General features: G+C 41.1%; 2 protein-coding genes across 9 annotated transcripts in view; both read right to left on the bottom strand.

Moving 5' to 3' along the window:
• Nucleotides 1-1,529: 1,529 nt before the first annotated feature.
• Nucleotides 1,530-4,705, bottom strand: LOC138603688 (D-beta-hydroxybutyrate dehydrogenase, mitochondrial). The gene is made up of 4 exons (XM_069675571.1): nt 3,400-4,705; nt 2,392-2,544; nt 2,165-2,298; nt 1,530-1,974 (listed from the first exon to the last, which is right to left on the bottom strand). The coding sequence occupies exons 1-4, from the start codon at nt 3,749-3,751 to the stop codon at nt 1,609-1,611; spliced, it is 1,005 nt and encodes a 334-aa protein (XP_069531672.1). The 5' UTR covers nt 3,752-4,705; the 3' UTR covers nt 1,530-1,608.
• A 4,340-nt stretch (nt 4,706-9,045) lies between these two features.
• LOC138603534 (inositol polyphosphate-4-phosphatase type I A-like) overlaps nt 9,046-22,286 on the bottom strand; it is a 36,110-nt gene continuing 22,869 nt past the window's right edge. For 4 of the 8 annotated variants that reach the window (XM_069675365.1, XM_069675367.1, XM_069675370.1 and 1 more), the window contains 8 exons: nt 21,765-21,937; nt 20,902-21,025; nt 20,737-20,804; nt 20,300-20,499; nt 20,122-20,219; nt 19,890-20,002; nt 19,623-19,777; nt 9,046-10,399 (listed from right to left, as the gene is read on the bottom strand). In XM_069675365.1, coding sequence (XP_069531466.1) covers nt 10,267-10,399; nt 19,623-19,777; nt 19,890-20,002; nt 20,122-20,219; nt 20,300-20,499; nt 20,737-20,804; nt 20,902-21,025; nt 21,765-21,937 — 1,064 coding nt within the window. In that variant the 3' untranslated portion in view covers nt 9,046-10,266. Of the gene's footprint in view, nt 10,400-10,797; nt 16,707-19,622; nt 19,778-19,889; nt 20,003-20,121; nt 20,220-20,295; nt 20,500-20,736; nt 20,805-20,901; nt 21,026-21,764; nt 21,938-22,286 lie in introns of those variants that run through there. The other 4 variants (XM_069675363.1, XM_069675364.1, XM_069675366.1 and 1 more) reach the window with 2 other exon arrangements.

Raw genomic sequence — 22,286 nt, 5'->3', positions numbered from 1 at the left:
TTAACCTTTATTTAACCAGGCAAGTCTTAAAGAACAAATTTTTATTTACAGTAGCTAGCAGGCAAACATTGACAGGCAAGACAAGTGAAGCATACCCAAGCAGGGAGGACAGAAACAGCAGCAGGAAGCATTCAGCCCAGACAAAATATTAACTGAATGTTTATAAAAAAGGAGATGTTGGTACGTTAAGAAAAAATGTCGTTAAACTGGAGCAAATGTTGCACACACTTTTCAAAATAAAGGCGACTTGGTGGTTTGAGCGACGTCTGTATCTCAGTGGGAATAGCAATGCAACATCTTCAACGAGGGCGTCCTCCCTCGTCATTGCATTACCAGACCATCTGCTGACCTGCTTATGTCACTTAATCGTCCTTTTAGCAGTGCGACGCTAACCGGAAAAATAAGCCCTCCAGGGGATGTAGTTTCCAGGGAAGTTCCTCTCAGGAAAAACCCAGAACTTAAACAGTGTCCTCCTGACATCTTCATGCTCATCAACACACTATACAAAGCAGGCGTTTAGTAATACAGACACAACAACATCAACGCAACATCAAAGCCCCCAAAGAGAAGTCTCATCAGTCGTGCTTGTTACTCCTCAACACGGTCTCAGAGCAGACCATCATCATGGCTGCGTCTGTGCCAAGATAATACAGATACAATTCACTGTCATACTTTTTGAACAGGTTATATAAACTGGCCAATAATATCATTATTAGACGAGCTGCTAACACCTTGTGTTTTCTCTTTATAAAGACCGGATACTACAGGTCAGAGTGCTGAATCTTGGGTGGAAAAAAAGTGACTTGCCTTAACTAAGGACTCGACTTGACTTGACTTGACATAACCTGTGACTTGACTTGACTTGCCCAAGAAAAAATGACTCAGCACTTGCTTGAGACTTGGACCAAATGACTTGAGACTTAAGACTTGAGCAAAGATGACTTGGTCACAACACTGGGATTTACCGTCTATTAGACATCGTTAAGCATAATAGTCTTAAATGGGGCAAATACAGACACCATTTAGGTTGGAAATGTTATATTAAGCATGTATTATATGCATTTCTGCTGTTGTATGGGTGCCTATGATGGACATTTCTTTATCTGTCATTTGCTTATATTAGGAAGGCTGACTTCCTGGTTGGGATGTCTGCACTTATATGTATCCATCCATCCATTATCTATACCGCTTATTCTGTTCAGGGTTGCGTTGGGGCTGGAGCCTATCCTGGCTGTCATTGGGCGAGAGGCAGGGTTACACCTTGACCTGATCGACAGCGCTAACCACTGCACATTATTTCTGCAAACGCACCATAATTTACTGTATCAAGAAGTATGTGTACAGTGGTGATGCATACTTTTTACGCTATTATGCGGGTTTATGTCTGTGTAAATATGCTATACATATGGATACACCAGTGCACGTAATAGGTACATTAATAATAAATGAAACGTAGCATGTTTCATCATAAAAATCAAACTTTATTCAAACAAAGAGACACAGTTTTACAAAATTGCAACAATCACACATCTTATAAACATCAAACACTTATCTACATCTGAGTGTTTCTAAAAGAAGGTAAAAAAAGGACAAAAAAAGAAGTCTTTCCTATTTAGCATAAAGCATTTCCTTTCTTTTCTTGTACATGGAGCTGAGCATGAACACGGTGTCAGTGACAGCGGTGGGGAGGAAAGGGAAGACCTTGAAGAAACACTTATCCATCGTCGAGACCAGCAGGTATCTGTGTTTCGGGTGGGCGGACGTGACGGCGTGCAGCATGGCGTTGACGACCAGGTCGGCGTTCTTGAACCCGCTCTTGCACGTGGACAGGAAGTACTCGTTAGCTAGCTTGATGTACTCTTGGTTGAACGTTTGCTTCTGGTCCTCGTCTAGCTTCTCCCAGATGTCGTAGGCTGTTTTCATCTTCACGATGTTGGTGGCCTGTCCGAAGTTACCGGGCTGGATGATGCTGACCTGAAAGTGGAGTTACAGAATCAGTCAGACTTTATTCTGAAAAGACAAACATGAAGGAATAGTTTGTTCATTTGTTTTCACTGTCAGATATGTTTATTTGCCCCCAGGCATCACAGCTACCGCAGACTTTCCCTCATGATCCGCGTCACATCTAAATGTGTCACAAGGATTTGTCTGCATGTTGTCGTACCTTCACGCTGAAACTGGCCATTTCAACCCTCAGGCAGTCGGCGAACGCCTCCAGGCCTCTCTTTGACACGCTGTAGGCGCCCATGTTCAGGCAGTTGAAGAAGGACAAGATGCTCGACATGAAAACCATCCGACCTGCGGGAGTCAGGGAACAGAAATGATTCATTTTTACCCCAAACATCACAGAAATTAAGAATGTGAAATCACAGAGCTGCATTCTGAGCTTACCTTTGGCGGCGCGGACCAAAGGCAGAAAGGCGATAGAGGTCCTGATGCAGCCGAACAGGTTGATGTCGACCATGTTGCGGAAATCTTTAATAGTGCTCCATGCGATCTCGGCCCAGTCGGAGATGCCAGCGTTGTTCACGACTGCCCACAGGCCTGCCGCACATGAAAATCACAGGTTGACGAGTTATTCCTCATAAAGAGATTTCAATTTGCACTTTTGTGTCATGCAGAAGTTTGCGTAAAAGGATTTAATACGTTATTCAGCTGTTCAAGCAGTGGACATTGCAACCGGATTACACATTTCAATTGTACCGGGTTTCAGCAAATTGCTATTTTCCGCCATCTTGTTTCAAAACGCTAATGGTAACAATTTCATGACTATGATCTCGGTGTAGACTGCGTTAAAGCAAAACTGCAAGATTAATTTTGTTACATAACTTATTATGAGTTCTAAAAAACAATACTCTAATCTTAGTATATCTAAAAGATTAAATACGTTTACTTTGCCTCCTTGCTTTCGATCTAGGTGTAGCAAAATTAGGATGTTTGTTTATGGAAGCCCATTAACACCAGGACAAGGAAAAAAATTTAGCAGTGATAAAAATTAATTTACTTGTGGTGATTCAAAATTATGAGACAGTAGGTCAGTTTAAACCATAAAAAGAAGTCAAATTTTAAATTACTTTCTTCCAATTGTATTATTTTAACTTGATCTACGGAAGCCCATTGATACCAAGAATAAAAAAAACAGATGACAGTCAGTGTCAACAATATGAGAATAACATTTTAACTTAGTCAGAATTAAACCACAATAAGTAAACATTTTAGAAAGAGTGATTAGCATCAAAAATAGGCAAATAATTGCACAAAATCACTTAGTTTATTATATTATATTTATCATTGCTGTAAAAATTAAGTCTATAAGATAAAAAAATTCATGAACTGGACTTTTTTTTGGCATGTATGAGCTTCCGTACACATTAAACCTAAACACAAGGTAACACTCACCTTTCTCTGGTAAGTTCGCCTCCACAGTCTTCTTCACCTTCTGCACGTCTTCGTCACTGGTGACGTCCAGCTTGAGGATCTTCAGATTACTGGAGCTCTGCCTCTGCAGGCTGCGGGCCCCGGCTCCCTCTGGACACAAACACCCGGCAAAGACCACAAACCCTCTGTTGTCCAAACACCGAGCCAGCTGGTGTCCGAAGCCGCTGTCGCAGCCCGTTATCAGCACCGCGTAGCCGGAGCCGTCCTGCGCGACGCTGGACTGGCTGCAAACCAGCTTGGTGAGGAGGAAGAGCAGGATGGCGGAGATGGAGACGATGCCAACGATTTGGCCGATAAAGAAAATGTGATTCATGCTGGTGAGGCGTCTTCGAACCTCCGTATGCGTGGACTGTCTGAAAGAGCTGCCGGCTGCACCTTATATCCCCGCTCACGACAGAGCAGAGTTCAATATGAGGGCTGTTTGCTTTTCCTTCAGATGAATTTGGCCTGATTTCACAGCATTTGTTCAGCTTCACATGACTGCAAAGAGACCCTTTATACTTGTGTTTATAATTTGTCATGGCTGGCACTCTTCCGCCCACTGAAAGCATAAAACAATACCACAACTCATCTACCAGAGAGGAACCATTCAGGAAATTCTGTGGGCCGTAAATACCTGGAATAATCTCAGAAGTGAACATCACATCTCCAAACTCCTTCCCTAAAAGTCTGGAGGGGTGGTTATGTGATGGCACATTTCCACACTGGCTCTACTCGCTCTGAACTGGTACTGTCTTTACTTTTCTTCCCATATTTTTTCCCAAAATCCCCGCTAACACCCGGCTTTTTTGCTTTGTAGGAAAGCCTACAATTGGCATTCAGATGACTCTGCAGTAGACCCGGGTAATCATCGCCTCGGCTCCGATCGGCATTGATGGGAACACAAAACCCGTGTTGACACGCTAATCTCCGCCCCCTTTCCGGCCCGATGCTATGCTCCGTCGGTAGCTTCTGCGACTCCTCGTCATCTCAGCTACAAATTCAACCCGTCTCCATCCAAGCAGCGCTCAAACATCGCTCCAAATTTGTCTGCGCCGAGTTTGATGAACAGACTGAATAATAGAGATCTGAGTAAAAGCTACAATAAAGACCGTAACATCTTCACTGCTTACTAACCCTGTTTCAGGTGTGTTTGTGACGTCAGATGGTGACGCAGCAGAAAAGAGACCGTAAGGAGGATACTTCACTGGCAATGGGAACAGAGACAATCTATAAGCGGGTCTTCCCCGGTCTGAAAAATCCGCGTCAACGCGCTAATTTCGGTGGGAAAAAGGTATAAGACAAAAAGTTATGACAAAAACCATGAAGAACTGGTCCAAGGTTCCAAGCACGATCCATGCAGTGGAAATGAGGCCAAGGACTCACTTTAAAACATGAGTTGTATCTTTCAAACAGAACAAACAAACACCTCTGTTGTCCCAGCATCACACCAAATGTGTTTTTACAGGAAAAGTTTTGCAAAAACATTCAGCGGAAACGTTTGGACGCAGCCTCTGGCTTTTTAAGAATTGTGACACTCATCCTGACACACTTTTCGCTTCCATTTCCCAGGCCTTTGGAGACGGATAATTATGTTTTGCATGTAAACAAACCGACCTGCGGCAGTCAGGACACATAGAAGATAAAATCTGGTTAATTGGCGTCAATTTGGTTACGAGTGTGAGATCAGCTCGCACGACAGCCAAGAGCGAGGAAAATGTGATTCATAAGACCTCGTGGTGAAGAAGAGACGACAGAAGAGACGACGTAACGGTCGTTACAGTGTGTTAAACAAGGCAGCAAACAGAAGACAGAAACTGAAAGTTATAGCTTACATGCTTTACTTATATCATCATCACCAAGGGAACAAGCAGATTTTCCTCCTATGGTGGAAATCTGTGCAAACACAGGCAGAAAGTTTACGTGATTTTCCCTGAACTTTAGCTTTGTACACTAAGTTACGTGTTAAATAGTTTATGCGGGGAATTTAGGATCTTTGCAAAGTTTCACCTGCATTGTTTTTTTGCTCCCTTTAAGTATCGGCTCTGATGCCTTGAAACCTTTGGCGTGCTGATACCAAAAAAAGTACCAAGAACAAGCGAATACACACAGCTTTGCTCACGAAAATCCAGTTGAGAGTTTGCGCCCAAAATCGGACGTCTTCGGCGATCATGTGACAAGGATAAAACCTTTAGGAGCGACCGCCTTCTGAACTTCCAATGGTTGTTTGGGATATTCAGAGACAGATAAAGGATTTCCAGGCCTCGACCTTTTTTTGTGAGCTCGATGACCCAGAAAAACACTAACTGTGTTGTGTCTTACAAGAAAAGTTATTATCCTAATTGCTAAGTGACAGTGAAGTAAAACGCTTATCATCAATCGTAATTATAAGAAGGAAGTGTTCTTTCAGGTCAGCCTCTGTGGCTTGTTACAGGGAAGCGAGGTTTTATATAAGGCCTGTACAGAGAATGGACGTGACAGTGTTTTTGGGAAACTTTGTACCTAAATTAACACGATTAGTTAAGTTGTCATCCAGGGTGACGAAGCGGAGTGGTTAGACTCATACTAAGGGTTCAAATCAATAAAAGACTGGAGTGTACTCACAACACTGAGAGCCTCTTTAAGAAGGACAGAGCGGGCTGTTGTTCCAGAGGAGACTCAGATCCTGCAGTGTGTGCAGAGAGCTCCTGCAGATCTTCTAACAGTTCGATGCAGCCATGAGATGTACCATCAAGGCTTGTAGGTCTGCAAGAGGGATGAGAAAGCCATCACAGACGATGTTTAAAATATGGATGTTGCTGCAAAGAAGCTTTAAGTACTTTCCTTGATTTTAAGGTGGAGCATCCCAGGCCAGCATCACCGAAAACAATGGTCCCTTCAGTTTCTGTGTTGAATAAGGTCCACTTTTGTTCTCCTCGAGGCATCTCTGAGATCAAAGGTTCTTCAACTGATCTCAAACATGAAACTCCTGCAACTGCAACACACTTAAAGGTGCACAAGCTTCATGCAACTGTTCGCTAATTCCTCCCACAAAAACACTAAAGCCAGAGGAGGGTTCAAAGTGAGCGTTAAACATGATACTGAGGGTAATTTGGAGGCTACATTTTCACTTCTTTGTGCACATTTTTGTAGCTGTATTGCTGCTACCTTTCAACCATGAGTCCATGTTCTATATTTGTGCCCCTTAGCGCCCCCTACGGGCCTGGAGCATGTCAATTTTTTTCTTTTGCAATTGTTTTCTTGGTTTGTGTTTTTGAATTTGCAGCCTGTTTCTCTGATGAAAATCTTGTGCAGTGTGTTTGCCCCCTGTCGGCCACCGTAGTTAAAGTTGTAATCGTTCTTTGTGGCGGCACCTACGGCGATAAACAGTAATTGCGGGAGCACACTTCCCAGATATCCAGACAGTGCTGCATGTGTGGCGTCCACGTTAGCTCCGGTTCCAGCGATTTTCGTGGCTGACGGTCGCTTTCCTTTTCAGACTGTTTGCTTCATCTGAGCGTCGAGTTTGTTGCCTTTTCTTTGGATTTTCACGATTTTCAAGTTGTATCTGTAGTCATCCATCTTTTCTTTGTTTGTTCAGCCATAGTAGATTACTGTTTACTCGCAACACGTGCAGAGACGGGAAAAGCAGCCGCTTAGCTCCGCCTACCCTCTCTGGCAGACCAACCACTGCTGGCTGATGGAAAACGCGTCACTAACTGGGCGCCGCAGACACCCAGTCTGTAATACTGCAAATGCAAAGGCTTTCATCAGTGGGCCGTAGGCTCAATCACCATTGTGTTACCTCATTCGGGGAAAGATAGACACTTAACAGACATTTATTTAGATGAAAATCTTCCAGATTATTTCTTTAACCATGGAAGAAAAACAAACCTAAACTTGGAAGTTTAAAGTACCCCCTGCAAACGACAAGTCACCCCTCATGGTTGTAGTACCCTCCTTTTAGCTGAGACATGGAGTTAAAGGGACGGGACAAACGGACAAACCAAAGACACAGTCCCTGCAGGGGAGGAAGTTGCTGTTGCAGAGGCTACAAATCCAAGTCAAATGTTTTGGATAATTTTTTTCATCTTTTCGTGTCAAGTTTGTGTAACAGAAGAAGAAAGATTCTGTTTGTGTCATAACGTTGCCTTCAGGCGTTTTTGAAGCCACCCTGTCTTGTGAATTTCCATAAACTCAATCTCAAGTTCATGTAATCAAAACAGAAGTTATATTTATCTATTTCTACTTATGTGTTTCATATGACTGTTATTTTAAGGATCATCATGTGCTTCTGTTTGGGTCGTGTCAAGCAGATAAAGTGTACAAAAACTCATCTCTCAAAAGTTAATCTCTTCTGACCCGTTTGCTCCGGTTTCATGACACATCCTCAGTCAGCTGTCCTCACTTCATTTTTTTAGTGACAAACTGTAACAGATATAGAACAGACTTCTTTATGAAGTTATGTCACTAAATTAACTCCATACACATAGCCTACATTATATTTTCACTGCTACACAAACAAGTCACAAGAAAATCACAAGTTTCAGCGCCTCCTCCTGATGCCCCTCCTGTCCTGCTTTGTCTGTCCTATACTTTATGATACATTAAACAGTTAGTGTCTTTGTACAAAACATAGTCCTCATGCATATATCTGCTTTCACTCGTCCTCTTTTACATCCTGGCCGCAGTCATTGTGGGTTTATTTATGCTTCACAGACACAGAAGAAACAGCTAATCTCTCCCTGACTGTATGGAAGCCCATTTTTGCCAAATCACTATAAGGAGAAACCTCCTCAAATTAATAAGTAGCTTTCTCTAAATAATATCTTACTATGTTAAAATAGTAGTAGTGGTTTTAGAGAATATAATAATATCATAAGCTCCATATGTCCCTTTAAGTGACAGCAAAGTAACTCACGCGTGTTCTTGAGCTCTGAGACATGTTGGATGTTTGGTCCTCCTCCTGTTGGCCTTCTTCCTTCACCGCTCGTTGTGAATGTCCTCCACAGATGGCAGCATCGTGATAGTATTGCGATGTCCAGAGAAAGGAACCTGAAGCTGCTGGGCCTCCTCTTCCTCCTGTCGCCTCCTGTGGTCCTCATCAGCACCTTTGATTGGCAGATGTTTTGGTGGAGGCTGTGGCTTTGGCACCGTGATGTTGTGTCCTTCTGGCTGTAAAGACACACTGATCATCCACGTCATTTATCAGTCATCTCTCACAGTTTTAATTGAATTGAACTAAACCTTCCTTTTATACACAAAAAACAAACAAACCCATTTTATATTTCAGGCTGGTCAATCAGCAAATTTTATAATATACAGCAAAATTTAAACTTTACAGATGTGTTTGCTTTTTTCAGATTGACAAACATTACTGGAAATAAAATGTCAATGTCTGCACAAAAGAGGAAAATACCTTTAAAATATTGAAATGTATTTCTAGGTCGTCCACAGTGATTCTGACAGTGCGGTTCATGTTATAGTAAGATGCATTTCACTTTAAAATAAGTCATAATTGATGAAGCTGTGACTTGATTTTACAGTGCAGTTGACTTCACAGGAAGTGAAGAGCAGCGGCTCCCTCTTGTGGTACAGATATGTCACTGCAGATAGACGTGGCAGGCTTATACGGGGGGGGGGGGGGGGGGGGGGGGAAGTGGGAGAAATAACAACTAATAAGTGATAAAAAAAAAAAGGACAATAAACACTCGTCACAGCCTGAAGCAGAAGTTATTCAGATTTCAGTCCTGTTCGTAAGCTATTTTCTGACTTTGTTGAAACAATTTGATTCTTAAAAACATTAATTAACCGTTAAAATGAATTCTGGTCTTAATCATAAGTAGTGAAAACAAACTGCATAGAAATGATTACTTATTTAAATTTATCTCTTTGACTAAATTTTGACATCAATAAAGTTTCTTTTGTCAAATTTGGTAGCTCATGAGTGCTTTTGAGGAAAACGGACACATTATTCTGACTTGTGGCCGTTCAGAACAGATATGTAATGTTATAAAGCTCGCTAATTTGAAGCATGATGAATCGTTTACATCTACTATAGGACTAAGAGATACACTCCCTTGTCTGTAATTGAGTTGTGAGATTTCATTGATTGAATCTTCAGGCTTGGATCGCATTTCAGTGGAACTGCTTTTTTGCTTGATGGTAATGGTCCTATATGTACACTCACACTATGTGAAAGGAAATGTAAGGATAAGTACACTTTATATCTAGACTTCAGGCTGTAAAGTATCAGCAACTTGAATTAGGAGGCCTTTTTGTCAGCAAACAACATAAGAGATAAATACAGAGACAATTAACTTTACCCTTTAAATTTCCTGTACAATAAGGCTTCTGTAAAAGGCATCCTAACTGCTTAGACACACATCGGCCAGCATAATGAATGGATTACTGTTGGTTTTAAACCGTTTTATTTACATAATGTTGAATTGAGACATGTGGTTTTCGATGATTGTTATGTTGATTTCCATCGTAGAACATAAATATAAATGTCGGAGTGTTTGACATTGATTACATCAGTGCTCGATCAGGTGTGAGGCAGTGCTGTTCATGTACATTTGTTGAATAAGACATAAAAACATTCTTGAATTCAGCGTGTTATGCATAATAAGGCATAAGCGACTAATACAGTACATAAAAACTGATGTTTTACTAAGAAATCTAAGAGCTTTTCCTGTTTGAGGAGCTGAATTTCTACCTGCAAATAATCTAAAACCTCTGAAACAGAAACCAGGTGAAATTACAGTCGAGTTTCTGAACACAGTATCTTGATAGTTCCCGGTCTGATCTCGGCCTTCCCAAAACACAGCAGCCATATTGTCCCATAATTTCCCGACGTCTGTGGTCCAATCAGGTTTCGACTTTCCCGTAGGTGCCGTCAGGCGGTCGATAGTGTTTGGGGAAGGCCTTGAGTTGCAGCGAGTTAAACGCGTATTTTCTGCATCCGACGTTCTTCACAGTGTTTTCTCGTCTGCAGCCCTCGCTGAGGAGACAGAACAGGGGGCGGGGGGGCGTTCACAGACAGGATGAGAACAAATAAAAGACATAATAGATGTTTGGTTTGATTATAGGACAATCATATAACCACTACATTAAGTCAAATGATCAAATTCTGTTGATTTCTTTAATTCAACAAGTCTGGATATGTGAGATTTAAGTTGTCGCAATTACAACTGATTACCACTAGATGTCAGTAAAGACTAATTAATGCTGCTTTAAACCAAGTCAGGGACACAAAACTAAAAGACGCACATAAAGCAGCATTCACACACACACATAGACGAACATGATAGACAGTTAAAGAAATAGGGAAAAGATTTTATATGCAATGTAAAGAATGTTAAACAAATAAACCTTAAAGACCACAAAATGCCACCAGAGTCCGTTTCTATTCTGCAGCAGGAGGCAGAAAACATTTATTAGAGCAGGAGTGTGGCGTTCAGGGACACACTGACCGGAGGTTTTCTTGGGTTTGTGGTACATTAAGAGCAACATGGGAGGCAGCAAGGCTAAAGCTTTTTGGACATTTAACGGCTGCTGAGTGTTGGAGGAAAAGCACTAACTGGCGATTGTTGAAAAGAAACATAAATGAAGACGGTTAAACATCGTAGGTTTTCTGCTGTTTGCCGACCTTGGCAGTAAGTGAGTCCATAGTTAAAATACCTCTTCACAAACAATCTTTCCCAACACCTCTCAACCAAAAAAATGTAACTACATTAAAGATTTTTAAATAAAAACGTGAATATTTGATGGAAAATAGAGCATCGTCGAAACTTCCCTCCTTAACCTGCTACCATATTTCAACAATTAATTCAATAACTTCCCTTTTAACACTTTACGGTAGATAATAATGATCCTAGTAACACAGTTACTCTTAATTAACATGTTAAATATGACCATTAACAAATAACAACAACAGGAAACAGTTAAGCATGAGATATAAGTAAACAGTTAACAGTCTTGGTAAATAAAAACATGTAAATTCAGTGTAACAACGAGCTCACGCAAACATATTGAGCTGTGATATAAAGTGACAACAGCATGACAGTTATGGCACAAGCATAATAATATATATTTCTATCTATAAATACACTCTGCTTTGGGTTAACTTAAGACGATATATAGCAAACGTTAGCATTTAGGCAATACAAGCATTTCAATGCAATATATGTACAAGGATACAAATATATTCTGTGATAAATCTGGATTTTAATTAAAAATAAGAATAAAACATTGGCAAAATGTTGATGTTTTTATATTTCAGGTCAATACTATTATGATTTTCACAAGATTTTTGGTTAGCACTTAAGTGTAATTGCACGTGTAAATATTGGGAATTAATGGGAGGTAAAGCGTATCAGAAATTGACTGGAACTTTTTTTAAATTATTATATATTTTACATAAAAATTATACCATTTCCTTTACAAATATGTTACAAGATAATAATATGATTTATATAATCATTTTAATGCCTTTTAAATAAACCAGATATACCTACAAATAAAGTAACCTGAACCACAGAGCCTCTCACAGAGGTAGTTCTAAACAGGAGCGTCAACAGATGACGATATACACAATATTTCTAACAGAAATAGTAGAAAAAAACATCATAAATAGTGAATAATAACTTTAAGGAGTTTTTGGACATTTGTTATTTAACTCTTTTTGCTCTCAGAAGGATGAGACTATTGATACCACTCTCATGTCTGTACGTTAGCCGGTTAGCTAACATTAAGCTAACGTCATTCTTCTTACAACACAAAATGTCTTTTACACACCTCAGGATTTGGCAAGACTAAACGGCTAAGTTGTGAGCTTTGAGGCGCCAGTAGGTGGAATTTTTAACCTCATGATAGAGCAAGGATAGCTGTTTCCCCCCTTGTTATAAGTTTATGGAAACACATGATGCTACAGCTAGCTAGCAGCTAATATAATGGTTAGCTTATGACTGGAAACAGAGGGGGAGAGCTAATTTCTCTAATTTCAGCACATGTAAAGCTAACTAAATAACACAGTATATGTTGTATGTTTTACCTAGACAAAATTTGAGTTTTAAAAATTATATTTGCAATTTTCATGGAGATTTTATGCCAGACTTTATGCCTAAGCTAACCGGCTACTTGCTCCGACTACACATTTACAAAGCAGGTGTGAGAAGTGTATCAATCTAATACACAACTCTTGGCAGGAAAAAGTGTAACTATTTTGTTAAATAAAGTTCAACACAGTCAAATGTATTTAAAAATATGTTCTACTGTTTCTACTGACCGCTTAATATGACATTAAGCATTCCAAACTGATAACAGAGAAATGTTCCTTGTTTCCATTCCTCACTTTCTCAGTATGACATCACAAAGAAAACAGAGACTTTACTTTATGACCACATGGATTTTTATATCATAGTATGTGTGTTTGAGTGTTTAGGGGTCATGAGAGCATGGCTAACTCCCGAAGGAGGCTATTTTGGTCTGATCCATTTCCTTACTGGGTCGATCTTAATGAGACAGAGCTTTGAAACTGCAGGAGGAGACCGGCGCTTTCTCTTAGCTTTACAGGCTAAGGTATTGATTTTTACAATGCAGGTTTCCAATGCATTAGGCCACATGGGAGCCTTAGTTCGTTCTCTTAAGGTATGTTAACAAATGTTCAGTACACACTTAGATTTTTCCAGACCATTAAGGAGAAGTCCAGCCTCCATTCTCTTTCAAATACCAGGGTTTCCAAGGTTATTTTCCAGGGATTTTAAGTTTACTTCCTGTTTTTACCCCAAGGAAATTTCTAAATTGCCAAACCTGGCCATCTCCTATAGTCAGAACAAGACCTAAACTGTTGCAGTTGTTCTTTTTAAGGAGGTGTACCTTGGGGGTTGGACAGTAGCAGGGAAATATTCAAGATCCTGAGCCGGGCTAATTGGCTGTGATCGTTTTCCACAGCAATACAGCGACATAATAAATAACTGCCACATATACAGCATCACAAAGAACACAATCTTTCTAGGAAGCTCTATGAAAAGTGCATGAGGAATACCAGTTTGATTATTGGTATGGATCTGGTACGGAAAAACAAGCAGTTTCTTACATTTTATAGACAAAGTAAAGACAAGAAACAGCCAGAAAAATAACCATTAATCAAAACAGTAGTTAGTTGCTGCTCTAAGTTAGATAATGACAGATTATTTACCAGTCAAGTGACATGAAAATCCACATTTTCTAGTACCTCAATTCAAAAAAGCATGAACCAACACAGAAAGGGACTGGATTCACACAAAGAGGTCCCATCTTTCCGGCTTAATCTCTCTGCAAACACAGATCCCACAAAACTTAAATAATCCAGATAAAAATCTGACTAAAGCATTTGGCATGAGCATGGAAAGCTACATTCCTCTTTCATCTATCTTAAACAATACCAGTTTGTTAAGACACCAAGTTATCATCTGCATAAATGTAAACTGGCACACATAAATGCTCTAAAGCGTGCAGAACCACTTTAGTACTACGCTGCATAATCAAACACGTTTCCCCTGAAAATCCTACAATCAAACACTCCAACATGAGCCAATTAGAAGCTGCATCCTTGAAACACAAAGATTCAACTCTGTCAATTGGCAGACAGAGCTAATCTTAGCTGCGCTGGTGTGAAAAGCGAAAGAGCAGATGTGGGTCGAGTCGCTGACTGTATCTGGTACGCTTCACCGGGACCAATTTAAGTGTCTGAAAATGGACACTACTGCCCTCAAGGCAGGTGGAAGCAGACGTTCAATCTCAGGGAAGAAAAGAAATAAAAAAGGAGAGACTATTTCAAACATGTCACTGCTTTTATGAATGAACTGAACTCATAAATTACACTCTAGAGCAGGACTGGATTTTCAAGGAAAAAGGAAGGATAAATAGGCAGATGGACCACGATAGGTGCGACACATAAAAAGTGTATTATAACACTTTGATATAGTACATAGCCTATGTAAGCAAACCAAAAAGGAAGATAGATTGGAGTTGTGTTTCTTTAATATTAACTGTCTTTTAGATCTGTTTTTGGTCTCCACCACCTCATAAAAATTGTCTCTTTAGCTGCTACCTGCTTCACAGTATGTGCTGTTTGTTTATATTGGGGTTTTTAATTAATACCTTTGTTAAAGATTATTTAATGTAAACATAAAGACAATACTGAATATTTGTTCATTTGATTTTGTAGCAAATTGCAGCTATGTTAAGCACACCCACACAGGTGTTTTCACTTCTGTTTGATTAGACTCAGGCAGGGAAGAGGTCCATCACCTGAGTGGGCTTTGCATTGCCGTATAGGGCCGTCACAGAGAGAACGAAAGGTAGGCATTTATGATTTAGGTATCTCGAAATATTATAATCTCACATAACATACTCTGAATGCATTTCATACAAATACAGTTTGTTCAAGTCACACTAACAAGTAGCTGAAGTTCCTAGAATTACTACAATGCACACAAGATTAACGGATTGTAACGGAGTTCAGGACGCACTTCTGCTGCAGCTTGCTACACAGGAAAATGCACATACCACCCTTCGATCACTCAGCTCCATCTCTTAAGGAAGTGGGTCATGCATGCTGTCACGAGGGCAGGGTCCTACAAGGTAAAGTATGTGAGGTATTTAAAATACGTCTTATCTGTAGAATGAGAGTAAAGGAGTAAAGTAAAAGAATTGGACCTGGTATGAAGTGTTAACATGAGTTCAGTTCATTCTCTTTAAGTAAACATGGCCATAAATACAACTTGTTTTGACACTTTAGTACTTAGTTTATCTTCTATTCTGAGCTTCAGCTTGTAAAATAAGTTTAGTGTAAACAGAGTCAGTGAGTCGTCAAAACTGACCCAGATCTGCTGCAAAGTGCACATGCGGAAGAAGCAAGAAAACCTCCTCTTAGAAAAGCAGGAAGACCAAACGAAACACGACGAGCAAAAACTGCCTGAAAAAATAGATATAAGCCGAAGGTAGCTTACTTCATCTGGCACAAAATAAAAGCTTTTCTTTGTAAGTGCAGAAGCACATGGAAGACAATGATAAATCAAACCAGCTAAATGTAATAAGCTGTTTGTGCAAAGCTTAAATTATAGTTTCCTTTGTAATAGCTACTGTCAACTCTTTCCTGAAAGCAAGATTTATAAATAATCTGTTAGTTTTATACATATTCACAACTCAGGTGTCATTTCTGGCCTGTGTTTCACAAATATACAAACTGTCACCTTCTGTTTTTGTGTTAAAACAACGAAGAATATGCACAACAAACAAAACCGTCCTTTAGAGGGCGCTACGCACAAGCGGTTTGGTGTACTCATCCAGACTTCTCCGACTGATGTATGCTGATAGCGGATGTGGTGTTAGCTTAGCCGCAAGGTTGTATATCTGAAGAGTGTTGACGTGTATGTTCACACAAAGCTGGCTTAAATCTACAACACATCTTTACCTTCATGTTTTGTATAACTAAAAGTGATCTTTTTAAAAGCTACAGCCCCCAAGTTTTCCGTAAAAATTTGGGAGTCAATGCTTAATCGATCCCGGCTTTGGATTTGTGTAGTATTTAAGCTTGAAAGGCGACATTTTGTCACCTCTAACCTCCTTTTAAACGCCAATATAGCAAAATAAAGCAAAGCAGTTGTCACGAAACCTGGTAAAGTTTGCGCTCGTTTGTTCAACAGAAGCAAAAAAATGTATATTTCAGATCTAAAAAGACCAGAGAACACGACAAACACACGTGTTTTTAGGTTTAGCTAGCTTAGTGTGGATGCTGCATCAATGTCAAAGCTATGGAAGCCTCACAAAGTATATAATCACGTCTATATTGTGACAAAATATCATTTGTCAGGTGCCGTTTTTCAAAGCTGGAAACCAAAAAAACAAGGCAACAGAAATAGTCCATTAACAAAAAAAGGGGTGTGGCCTGGACGCTGATAATTGGGGCGTCAGTTGAGTTAAGCCCTTAGTCAGGGTGGGACAGTGTGTAAATGCTGCACAGAATCAGTGTGCATGAGTTTCACACACACTCACAGGACGGTGGCACAGTTTAAGGAACACCCTGGGGAGTCAGTTCGGAGTATTTCCCACTCTTCCGCTTAAACTTTGATGTCAGTTTCTCTCAGCTGCAGCGCAGCTTGGCCAGGAAGTAAGCCACGCTGAGGAAGATCCACACCACCAGGAGGTTCGGGCTGAGCGCCAGCAGGGGCAGCGAGTACATGAGGCTTGGGTCGAGCCGGAGGTCACGCACCGGCAGCAAGCCGCTCAGGTTCTTCTGGATCACCCCCTCCCTCGTCCCAACGCTGCCGGGGTCACGAGGGGTGGGAGGAAGAGGAGGCGGAGCAGGAGGTGGAGCAGCAAAACAGGGAAGAAAAGGGGCAAGGTGGTGGAGCAGCGAGGAGGAGAGGGTGGAAAAAAAGGGAAGAAAAGGGGTGTAGGAGGAAGAAGGGTTAAAAGGAAGAAAGGGAAGGAGAGGAAGGAAGCGTGTGTCGCAAAGGAAGCCCAAGTGAAAAGATGGCATGCACAAAGGTGAAATGCCAAATCAACAGGTGATACCGGCGAAAAAGTCACAATAACAAATAATCCCCAGCCAAGAATGAGAGGCAGAAGTTTCCATGGTGTGATGTAAAAATCAAAAAAGTAATAAAAATCATATAAAGTATAAAGACGTGAATCACAAACCAGAAAATAAAATCACCACGAAAGAAATGAGCCAACCGTAAAAAACAACAGGAAAACAGGAAGAGGAAGAGAAAGAGAAAAAAGAGAAAATTAAGAGCGACGTCTTTTGGAAAAGGAAAGAAGATAAGAAAATACAGCAATGGCTCTCCATGTTTTTATATTATTCAAGACATGGGGTGAAGGAGGGGAGAAGGGAAATGAGTGCCAACTGGGAAATCACCTTGAAAATTTAAGGAAGTGGGGGAATTTTGAAGTCATTTGCACTCTCGATCAGGTACTCTAGTTAAGCTAGTGAGAAAGCTAGCTTGCTGTACCTGCTGTACTTTTAAAGAGATGCTAACAAAAGCTAGCATGCATGAAGTACCTGGTGCAGACTTCAAAATGTTACAAGTTTAAGGGTTAAACATGGACAATGGAGGGGAAAACTTGGAGGGAAAGGGTACAATATCTCCAACATGCTACGTAGCACAAAGACCATTCCAATGCCGATAAATTAAAGCCTTAAAGTGATCAAAAAGCTGCTTTCATGCTCGTCGACTGGTGGAGCAGAGGGAATGAGGAAGAAGGGAGAGATGACAGGAGAGAGAAGAGAAGGTGAAGAGATGTCTTATCATGCTGTGTAGGAGTGCAACTTTATTGGGCACAAGTACAACGAGACAGGTGTGATTACATCGTATTACAACAAGATATTTACAACATATAGTCACACTTGGAGGACACATAAAGATACACACAGTTGATACAGATATAAACTTGTACTCTTATATCCTTTTTTCCGACAGCTGCAGGAACTTAAAAAGAGAAGCAAGTCCTCGAGAACAAAGTCACATTTTGTAGGGGGTTTTAACATCTTTGAACAATATCAATAAAGCTTTGTTTGGGCATATAACGTCCTTTTTCCAAGTAAGATATGTGTTAATGTTAAATTATCTTGTTTGTGTTGGTACATGTCTTTTCAAAAACGGGACACTGTTAAAGCAGTGTTTCCTCAGTTGCATCATAAAGGCCAGTTCAGCTCAATGATTCACAGCGCCATAAAACGGCTTTGGAATGTTGCAGAGAAAATTGCAGCGGTGTGAACTGGTTAGCTGCAGAGCGTCCGAAGCCGTTGCCTGGAGTTGCAAAAGATTTGACGTGTCAGATCTCCGAATGCAGTTTTAGAACGGAGTGATGTACTTCACTTCAGCCAATCAGGAAACAGCGCTGCAGTAGCCAAAGACAGCTCCCGATCCTCTCTTTCCGAACTGTCCGTCTGCACCGTTTATTAATCAGTGTCACAGCTAACATTGCGAGCATGTCACCGTCACTGTCATCCATTTCTTTTTACAATGATAACAGAAATCCAGCTAGTTAATTCATGTAACCTCGGCCTAACGTTATAGTATTAACGTAGAGGTAGTGGGGTATGTCAGAGCGTCGTTGCTATGGAGACGGTCAGCCGCGTAGCATCGCGTTGCTTTGATGTGAACGGCCCAGTTTCAGGACGTTTACGATCAGCTGTCGAGGGATTCTTTTCGCATCCAGTCTCGTTGCGAATCATTGATCTGAACTGGCCTTTAAGGAAATTGATTAAAAACTATTTCAACCCCATGTCATCGCCAAAAGAGACTGATTGTCTTTTTTTATTTCAAACGTTATAATATTTGCTGTTTTAACCAGTTTCTCTAACTTGATTTTTGTCGTCTTTTATACATCTGTCATTTGTGTATGCTTTTCTATTTATACTGTATTTTCTCCTTGCTGCTAACCAAACTTCCCATGTGGAAAAAATCTAGGAAGGACCAGAACACACACACAAAAAAGCCAGATACCAAGACAATGTTGAGAAATGTGTGTGCACCAGCCTTTTAAAATAAACAGGCACTGCAGCTTTGCTCTAAAAAGGCAGCATTTCACATAAACTCGACTTGGCAAGGCGAGCTAAATCTCTCTTTATATGCTCATAACATTCGGGGTCAGACATGGAAAGGAAAAAGGAAGGAGTGATGAAGCAAAAAGAAAAGGTGACGATGATAAAGACTCTGCCAGCCTGTTAGCAACTCAGACTGAGAAAGCGTAGGCCAGCTTTACAAAGAGGAAACATTTTATGGATAAAGAACAGACAGAAGAGACTAATTGACAAGAACAGACGAACCAACAAGCACCCAAACACACGATCAAAGGAGGATCCTCTCACTTGAATATCAGTTTGTTATCTCTCCCCCTCAGACCTTTGTCGAATTGGAGTCTCCAAATAAGAAGGTCGGCAGCAGTTATCAACTAAATTTAAACTTTTTTGACAAGAGTCTGGTGAAGAAGGCAACCAGCTGAAGTTCAAAATATTCAAGTATTCCCCCAATGAGATCCAACGATAACTCTAGAGCTGTTTATCTGCAGAGGAAGCAGGCAATGGTGCGCTTTATAACCACACATGGGCAACATCCTTTTTCACAAATTTGTTCGGTAAAATAATTAATTTTGCAACAAAAACAAGTTTGGATTTTTTGCCCAGGTGTGATTTTTTTTATCCCCATTCAGGCATTGTGAGGGCGTCCTACCTGCGCATGCAGTCGAGGGCCTGCGTGAAGACCTGCGGCGCCATGCCGTGCTCATGCTGCAGGATCAGGCACTGCTCCAGGGTCACAGACATGGCCGTGCGGTCTTTGGCGCTTTTGCAGCTGGTGAAACGAACCCCGTTCAGCCGGCGACAGATCTGAGAGGCAGAGGGAAGAAGTGTTTAATAATGTCATTATATTGTGGTTATTTTTGCAGATTCAACACTGGATTAAATTCTGTCTTGATGAACAACAGAGCATATATATCACCTCTGCCGCCTGCCACAGGATGTCCACATTCTTGTTTTTCCTGGCGTGGACGTTCTGCCCCAGAAACCTCAGCAGCTCCGGGAGACAAGTCTGAGAACGAGACCTCGGGAGGCCTGAGGGGCGGAGAGGGGAGATGGATTGATGGGATGGAAAGAACAACAGCATAGAAATAAAACATTAACGTGGTTTTTGCTCTCATTGAAAGAGTTTAAACTGGAGTCAAAGTACTTACAGTCCTCAGGTAGGACTTCTTTGAACTGCTCGTAGTACGAATTTAACCTGGAAAGACTCTCCAAGTTTATGACTTCCTGCAGGGACGTGTCTCCAAACCTGAAAAGAGAAACACAATTTAATCAAACATAAAACTGCTGAAAACACCTCACTCTTCTTCTCTTCTCCTACTCACTCACTTCTCAGCGAGCGTCTGCTGCTCGTTGATGCCGACGTTGAAGTGCACCGGCTGGACCCTCAGCAGCATCCCGCTCTGGATCTCCCGCGGTAAGGCATCAAACATGGTCCCAGGCAGCGGGATGCGGACGTTGAAGCCGTCCCTGTTACCTGTGATGATTGGCAGCATGTCGGGGGCGGAGCTACCGGTGGCCTGGGTCACCTTAAAGAGAAAGTGTTTCAATATGTAGGCATATAAAGAGATAACAAAACATTCTGCAAACGCTGCAAAACCAGAAGCAAAATATAAGATGGGCTACAAAAGGAGCAAAGTTCATAAACATCAGCAAATTTAACAGAACCAACTGACTACATAAGGGCAGATAAAACCACAGAAGAAGAGTGAAGAAATTGACTACACTGCTGTTAAAGTAACAAACTGACTGACGGTTCTTCCTACCTTAAAGGTGACATTACGAAGATCCATGATACCGACACTCATGTCCTCCAACATGGCCAGCTCCTCTCCTGCACACATAAACACACATGTAGTTAACAGTAACAATCCAGGGCTGTCGGGAGTCAAATAATGTGTGTGTGTTTGTGCGTATGAGTGTTTCTCTACCGTAGGTGCTGAGCAGGGACTCAAACTGAGCCAGCAGGCCGATGGTGTAGAGCTGTCGGAGGAATCCGTTGTCACGAAGACAGTTCCTCAGTTTGATAATGAAGCCGCAGATGAGAGCGGTGAGCTGCAGCGCGCACACACACACACACACACACACACACACACACACACACGCAGCATCAGCATTAACATCAGTTACTCTGGGTCTAGTAACTCTGAGTGTCTCAGCATCAGTTACAGATGATTCAGGCAGCAATTAAAGTGACAAAATAATAAGTAAACCAAGTATCTCATTCAAAGCACAGCTTTTATAGCTCACTCTTATTAAGATTTTATCTTGTTTAATTTTCTTTACACAGACCTATTGTTTGAGCTCTGATGAACTCTTGCTGTATTTGCTGCAGAGTTTAATGTTTTTATCTTCTACCTTATAATCTTGAACCCTCGCTGAACATGTTAAATGTTGGCTTGGACTCAAACATATAACTCCATCCGTTTAAACTTGAAAGACCTGTGCTCACTGCAGCTGTAAAACTGTCTGAAATATCCCGAAGTGAACCTGCTGAGTAAATATGTAACCGAGCCAAAACGACAGAAATAGAGGCTTTAAAAATAACCTGACGTAAGAAGAGGAACTCCACATCCTCGACTTCCTCTGGGCACATTTCGTCTTTTTAACTTTGGCCTGAAGACCTGAAACGTCTCACTGCGGGAGAGTGGGAGTAGAGAAATCCCGTCTCTTTCTGTATCACTATTTTTTCTATCATGTTGTGTGTCTGCTCTGTCCTGTGTTGAATAATCAGATAAATACTGTAAAGCCACTGTGCGCTGCATCACTGCACCTAAATGGTGATGTCACTCACCGTCTGGCAGAAGACGACATCGCGGCGGTACTGCAGCGACAGATCCATGGCTATCGTCGGCGCGCTGTCCTGCATCAACAAGAAGACCATGGACTTTTTGGCCGTGTCGCTCATCATGGCGACGCACTCTGTGAGCGTGGTGAGGAGAGGGTACAGCGCCTCGCTCCACTCGCCTGTAAATGCAGACATGGAAAATGTAGATATGTACAGAGAAACACAGAAAACCCACCACATTTTACTGTTAGTGCAGTTTAAGGGATATTAAGCACAAATTAAGTCGATTTTTAAGTTAAATCTGATCCTTTAAGACAAAAACAGATGCAACAGAAAGACAACAGGGAAAGCAAAAGCGCAGAGAGACAGTAAATGCTTCATGTTTTGCTTTGACTTTGGTTTTAGTCTTTACTTCCCCACAATACTTTCTCCTCGTAAACAAAAAGTTGCGACTTCTACGTTTTTTAAAAAGAAGAAACAAGAACTTAAAGATCTCAAAGGGAAATGAACCTGTTGCTCCAGAACCAA

This window comes from Semicossyphus pulcher, unplaced genomic scaffold, assembly GCF_022749685.1.
Source record: "Semicossyphus pulcher isolate SPU_LCO1_2020_fin unplaced genomic scaffold, fSemPul1.0.p SCAF_24, whole genome shotgun sequence".
Taxonomy (NCBI): Eukaryota; Metazoa; Chordata; class Actinopteri; order Labriformes; family Labridae; genus Semicossyphus; species Semicossyphus pulcher.
Note: the sequence above shows the minus strand (reverse complement) of the source record. Positions and strands in the feature narration are given on the sequence as shown.

Coding starts and splice junctions, on each gene's coding strand:
- LOC138603688 (XM_069675571.1), bottom strand. CDS start 3,751: ATGAATCACATTTTCTTTATCGGCCAAATCGTTGGCATCGTCTCCATC. Junction 2,545..3,399: donor GGCGAACTTACCAGAGAAAG/GTGAGTGTTACC, acceptor CATGTGCGGCAG/GCCTGTGGGCAGTCGTGAAC. Junction 2,299..2,391: donor TTTGGTCCGCGCCGCCAAAG/GTAAGCTCAGAA, acceptor TGACTCCCGCAG/GTCGGATGGTTTTCATGTCG.